The following is a 7,017-nucleotide window of genomic DNA, read 5'->3' as shown; positions in this document are numbered from 1 at the left end:
ATGTGGGACAACCTGATTACCTTATATCCCCCGCAGCCCTTAACAAATACCATCGTTATTATTATTATTATTACTCATTGGGCATTTGATATTCACCCCACCTTCAGCCCCACAGCACTTAGGCACATATGTGTAACATTTATTACAGTCTTAACCTCTAGACTATAAGCTTACTGTGGACAGAGAACTGGCTACCAACTCACTGTACTGTACTCTCCCATTGCTTTACACACAGAGGATCCTCAATAAATAGCATTGATTGATTGGTAGATACAAGAGGATCAGATCAGACACAATCCTTGTCCCATTTGAGGCTCACAGCTTTTTTTGTGAATGATTCTCCATTTGTGTTCTCTCATGATACAAGACTTTCCATGTTCTTTTATGTTCCTCTCCTTGCCGAGTGCAGTGTGATGGTTCATATGCTTCATGCTGTTTTGCCCAGATTCTTCTCCCTCCACCTCCCCCGAAGTCTTCTGAGGACTGACCTCTCCCTTTCACCTGTCCTTTTCAGAGATGAGTGAACACAATATAACCTCTGAAGAAATGAAATTTCCCAACGCATTGCAGAAGCAGAAGAGAAGACATACAAAAGTGAAGAGAGAAGGTATAGAATATTACCAACCTAAATTTCTTCCAAAGCTGAGAGGCCCAAGACAAACCTTTCCTTAAGTGCTGACATTACATTAAAATAATCATTCATCATGTCACTGATCTCTCAGGGATCTCAGAGTTTTAGGCGGGGTTGGTAGAAAGAGTAGCAAGTCTGATTTGCGTATCTGAACCAGCATGATATAGCAGGGGCCTGAGAGTCAAAAGGTCATGGGTTCTAATCCCAGCTCCATATTAATCTGTTTGGGCAAGTCACCTTGGCAAGTCACTTAACTTCTCTGTGCCTCAGTTATCTCATCGGTAAAAAATAGGGATTAAGAATGTGAGCCCACTCTGGGACACGGACTGTGTCCAACTTGTATCTACCTCAGTACTTAGGCCAGTGCTTAGTACATAGTAAGTGGTTAACAAGTACCACAATTATCATTATTATTATCAGAATTTTTTGATCACTTATGCTACAGAATTTACCACGCTGGATCTCTGAAAAGCCACACTTTTTCAAAGGCACACTTTTAAAAAGTGACAGCTGAATGGATTTCTGCCCAAAGAGATACATTTTGGCAGATTGCCGGGTCAAATCTTGTGTTAGAACTCAAGGGAGTTTTCACCTCTTTGGATTTAATTTGATTGCTGGATTATCAAATACCAGGATGAAGACCAGCTATGCTCTATTTAAAGTTATCAAGGGAAGTTGTGGAATTAGTAACATTCCAACCAGGATTCAAATAAAATTGGATCTGTGTCTGTCCCATCAGGCTTGGTTGAAAGAATAACCTAAACAATGAACGACTAGAATCATAACTTAATTAATAACACAAATGGAATCATTGAAATGCACAGTAGTCAAGAAGAGGCTTTCCAAGTAACTATTTATAGCTCCTAAAGTTGTCAATCTAGAGGCTTGTCTGATTCCCAATTTATGTAGTTCTGTCTCCCACAAATTATGGAAATTCAGAATGCATTATCAAATGCAGATTAACCTGGCTGGATTTCAGGGATAGGAGTCAGGATTTCAGTACTATGTTCAGCAAACTCTAAAATGAAAAGCTTCCTCCACACAGGCCCCACCGAGAGCTCAGCTCCAATTTTAGGGAGTAGGTGGGAGGTGGTGTTTTTCACCCTTCCTGGTGAAGGTCATTTTCCTCCCAGAACACTCCAAATGATTCTGGAGCACTGGGTGAATCAGTTGGTGATCTCTGGCTAACCCCTTTGACCCCGTGGTGTGTTTGAGATAGAGAACCCTGTACTATCTTATTGAAGGCACATCTCCTCCAAAAGGCCTTCCCTGACTAAGCCCTCTTTTCCCTTTCTTCCCCTCCCTCCTACATCACCCTGACACGCTCCCTTCATTCATCTCCCTTTCCAGTCCCACATAGCACATAGGAACATATCTGTAATTCCATTTATTTATATTAATGCCTATCTCCCCCTGTAGACTTTAAGCTTGTTGTGGGTAGGCACGGTATCTGTTATACTGTTGTATTGTACTCTCCCAAGTGCTTGGTACAGTGCTCTCCACAGAGGAAGTACTCAATAAATACGGTTGACTGATTGGCTGACTATCTAAGGGACTTCCATAGTGGGGTCAAAAGTGTCTCAGGAGAGGCTGATGGTTGGTTCCAGGTTAATGAAATATCCTGTGTAGGGGGTCACTGGTGCTGTTGAGTTGATTGCCATTTCTGCATTAAGCAGAAAAGATCATCTTCCTTCTCTAAGGCCACTCACTGACCGGTTTATGGGTCCTAAATTTTCTCCAATCTGTCCCTGAATTCCCATTCCACCTGCTCCTTCTGATGTTCACCCCTATTTAATCAATCATCTTTATACAGCACTTGCTATTTGCAAAGCACCGAATTATGCACTTGGGAGAGTAAAAGAGAACAGGTTTGGTAGAGATGCTCCCTGCTCACAACAAGCAGTCTAGAGGGGCAGACAATATAAATAAAACAATTAAGGGTGTGTACATAAGTGCAGTGAAGCTGAGGAAGGGGTGAATAAAGGATGCAGATCCAAGTTCTAAAATGACATGGGTTAGAAGAAGAGGAAATGAAGGCTTAGTCAGGGAAGGCACCTTGCAGAAGATGTAATTTTAATAAAGCTTCAAAGGCCAGAAAAATGAATGTCTTCCTAATATGAAAAGTGAGGGAGTTACAGGCCAGAAGCAGGATGTTTGTGAGAGGTTGGGGATGAGATAGATGAGAGTGAAGTAGAGTGAGTAGGTTGTCATTAGAGGAGTGAAGTATGTGGGCTGGGTTGTAGTAGGCAATCAGGAAGATGAGGTAGGAAGGGGTAAGGGGTCAAGGCTGAGGAGGTAGACGGGCAAGCACTAGATTTCTTGAGGAGTGGAGAAACAAGACCTGAACAGTTTGGTAGAAAAATGATCTGGAAAGCTGAGTACAGTATTGGACTGAAGTTGAAAGAGATAAAAAGGAGGGAGGTCAGCAAGAATGCAGTAATCAAGAACTTAATGGGGCAGCAGTTTGGATAGAGAGGAAAGAGCAGAATCTAGTTGTGTTGTGAAGATTGTATCAGCGGGATTTGGTGACCCTGAATACGTGGGTTGAATGAGAGGGCTGAGTTGATATTGCCAAGGTGACAGTCTCGTGAGACGGGAAGGATGGTGTGCTGCCTACAGCATTGGGAAAGTCAGGGGGAGGACAGGGTTTGGGTGGGAAGATGAGTTCTGTTCTGTTTACTCGGTCCTCTTCTCTATTTGCCAGATTGCTCAGTTCTTCCCTGGCCGATCTTTGCTGGAACTCTGGCCATCTTGTCCCTCGGACTCATGGCCTCCATAGTAGTAATCACTGTCCTGATTACAAACCGTAAGTAATGTCACGATGAAACAAAATACAATGATTAGCCCAGAGCGGTGTTTCTGAAGTAATAATTCTTCCTTAGAATCATGGATTGATGATGTGGATTAACCACCTGAATTGCTCTCATTTTAATCATTGGAACAATAATAACCAATAATACCCTTGATCATTTATATAGAATCTTACAACCAAGGACATCAAAGCCCTCCTTCACTTCCAAACAACACCACATCCCAGAGAGGTAGGTGAAGATCAATTGACATTTCAAATACTTATCCTGGAGCAAAATAAGGCAAGCGTGGAGAAGATTAGACTGGAAATCTGAGCACACATACCTAATCTTCATCGTTCTGCCAGGCATAGTTCTGTTGCAGCCTTTCTCTGAAGTCACCTGAATCGCGCTGTGTAAGTAAAGGTGAAAAATACCATAAATGTCACTGAGAAAATCTTTCCCCACACTATTTGAAACAAGCATTGGACCAGAAGAACAAATATAAATCAAGTCTAGGGGAGGCTATCAGTCTCCGTGGTAATAAAATGAAGTTCATTCAGATTGTGGAGGAAGGAGGGGTGAGTAAAAGCAGATGTAGCTCTTTCGATATGTTTTGTAAGTCCATTTAGAAGCTCCAGTAAGTGCATATGTCTTTGCAAATATGGGTGAACATTGAAAATAATGGGGAAAGGAATGTTGGTTATGGATTTTGGGGGCTAAAGTTGCATGCATAATTAGGAAATCACTTCAGGGGCATCCTATCTGCAAAGGAGTGACATTTCTCTTTATGTATTTTTATTAACTTCCCATTTCATCATTCTTTTATACCAGATATTATTAATTATATTTATAGTCATTGATACCCTGCATACAATTAAACTAGTCTGGGAGGTAGGAGGTTTGAGTTCTGGTCCCAATTTTGCCACAATTTCTGTAGGATCTTATACAAGTCACAACCCATGTGTAAAATGGGAATAATATTTCTCTCTGTGCCTCTTTTCCTCAAAAAAAAAAAAAACAAAACCCAAAACCTGGGATTGGAAGTGGAATCCTGGGCTTTGATTTTAGCCTTGAAATCGACCTGAAGAGTTATCCTGGGACAAATAATATAACCTCTCTGTTCCTCAGTTTATTCCTCTTTCACAAGAATCTAATCATCCCCACCTCTAGCTATCTTTCAGGGTTGCTGCGAATCAATCAATCAGTGGTGGTATTTTTCGAGTGCTTCATGTGTACTGACTAGCACTGTACTGACACAATAAAAAAATATAATGAATTAGTTGAAGTGAAATTGCCTTGGTTCTATATAAATGAAACATATTGTCAATTATTAATTATTTTCTCTATTCTTTATCTAGATTGTTACAATGACACTTGCTCAGAAAACTGGATTTGGAGTAGAGGGAGCTGTTACTATATTTCCAAAGAAAGCAAGCCTTGGCAAGACAGTCAAGCTGCCTGCAAGAAAATGAATTCCAGTCTCCTGAAGATAGACAGCAGAGAAGAGTTAGAAGTGCGTTTACTTACATTTTGCGGTCTAATATTTATTCTCAGAAGTAGCGCATCCTGAAGGAACCTGCATGAAATTAGTAGTCAGGATTTTTCTATTTTAGTCTATTTGGACTGTCTGAGGTATAGAGGGCTCTCGACTGACCAGCCCCACGAACTTCCCAGATATTAAGAAGGAGAGGACATCTTGCCCATTATCAACATCATGAAGTAATGCAGGTGACGACTTCAATCCAGATAGTTTTCCAAAACTTGGCCTCTCTGCAGCAACTGAGAGGCTCCGTTCATTCATTCAATAGTATTTATTGAGCACTTACTATGTGCAGAGCACTGTACTAAGTGCTTGGGATGTACAAATTGGTAACAGATTGAGACAGTCCCTGTCCTTTGACAGGCTTACAGTCTAATCGGGGGAAACAGACAAAAACAATAGCAATAAATAGAATCAAGGGAATGAACATCTAATTAAAACAATAGCAAATAAATAGAATCTAGGTGATGTACAGCTCATTAACAAAATAAATAGAGTAATGAAAATATATACAATCGAGTGGACAAGTACAGTGCTGAGGGGAGGGGAAGGAGGAGGGGGAGGAGCAGAGGGAAAGGGGGGGAAGAGGGCTTAGCTGAGGGGAGGTGAAGGGGGGGTAAAGGAGGAGCAGAGGGAAAAGGGGGAGCTCAGTCTGGGAAGGCCTCTTGGAGGAGGTGAATAGGGGAAGAGAATTAGTTTGGCAGAGGTGAGGAGGGAGGGCATTCCAGGACCATGGGAGGATGTGGCCCAGGGGTTGACGGTGGAATAGGTGAGAACGGGGGACAGTGAGGAGGTGGGCGGCAGAGGAGCGGAGCGTGCGGGGTGGGGAGTAGAAAGAGAGACGGGAGGAGAGGTAGGAGGGGGCGAGGTGATGGAGAGCCTTGAAGCCTAGTTTGACCTAGTATAAGCAGTGTGAAGAGAAGTGAATACTCTGTGTATTAACACACTGGCGTGTTGACACTTAACCTATTTCATCTTTGTTCTTCTTCCAAGCCCTGTATTTCAAAATCTTTTTGGTCTCTCTGTCTTATTATACTGCAAATTCCTTGAGGGCTGGGAACAAACGTTTCGCTTCCGTTGTACTCTCCAAGCACTTAGATCTATGCTCTGCACTCAGTAGGTGCTCAACAAATTCCGGTAATGGATTGACATTAGGGAAATACTGGGAAGACTAATGTGAAGGAGCCCAATTTGGCCAGTAAGAGCCCAGGAACAAGGGCTAGAGCTAGGGGCCTCATTTCTACTGATCCAGAGAACAGAATGTTCCTTCCCCAACCCCAGTGGCACTCCAGGGTTCTGGAGAATGCCCACAGCGTATTCACCTCTGGCAGAGGAGAGGAGAATGATTTCAATGATTTGCTCATGAATCCTGGCTCAACCCTGATTAGAAAAATGGATACAAGCGATTAGGTTCAGAATGAACTGGGCATTGATCACACCTCACCTCAGACTTTCCAAAAGTCCCACCCAATTAAGTGATTCTTCTACCAATTCAGTATTAGGCAGCTAAATTTATGCATGTATCGTTGTTTTCTACCATGTGTGGAAAGCTCCTGGAAGGCAAGTTCTGCCTCGACCAAAAGTGATTAGAAGGTTATTTAAAGCTTTCTGATGCTGATAAGTATTAGTTATATGCCAACCTTATTCTTATATCCTCCTGATCTAATAATAATAATGTTGGTATTTGCTAAGCGCTTACTATGAGGCCAAGCACTGTTCTAAGCGCTGGGTAGATACAGGGTAACAGGTTGTCCCACACAGGGCTCGCAGTCTTCATCCCCATTTTCCAGATGAGGTAACTGAAGCACAGAGAAGTGAAGTGACTTGCCCAAGGTCACACAGCTGACACATGGTGGAGCCTGGATTAGAGCCCATGACCTCTGACTCCTAAGCCCATGCTCTTTCCACAAAGCCACGCTGTTTCTCGATATAGCTAGCCCCTGTGAAAAAGCAACCCACCAATCGATCAATCCTATTTACTGAATGCTTACTGTGTGTAGAGTAGGTCAAAATCAAAACCAGGGAGCAGGAAAAGTAAGACACCGTAGCCCCCA

General features: G+C 42.5%; 1 protein-coding gene across 1 annotated transcript; it reads left to right on the top strand.

Annotated features, from left to right (window-relative positions):
* Positions 1-426: 426 nt before the first annotated feature.
* LOC103165906 (NKG2-A/NKG2-B type II integral membrane protein-like) lies at positions 427-5,236 on the top strand. Its single transcript, XM_029082669.1, has 4 exons — positions 427-607; positions 3,336-3,437; positions 3,610-3,672; positions 4,782-5,236. Exons 1-4 carry the CDS (start codon positions 517-519, stop codon positions 4,991-4,993), a joined length of 468 nt encoding a protein of 155 aa, XP_028938502.1. The 5' UTR covers positions 427-516; the 3' UTR covers positions 4,994-5,236.
* Positions 5,237-7,017: the final 1,781 nt, after the last annotated feature.

Source organism: Ornithorhynchus anatinus, chromosome 17, assembly GCF_004115215.2.
Source record: "Ornithorhynchus anatinus isolate Pmale09 chromosome 17, mOrnAna1.pri.v4, whole genome shotgun sequence".
Taxonomy (NCBI): domain Eukaryota; kingdom Metazoa; phylum Chordata; class Mammalia; order Monotremata; family Ornithorhynchidae; genus Ornithorhynchus; species Ornithorhynchus anatinus.
This window is presented reverse-complemented; position numbering and strand designations above follow the sequence as displayed.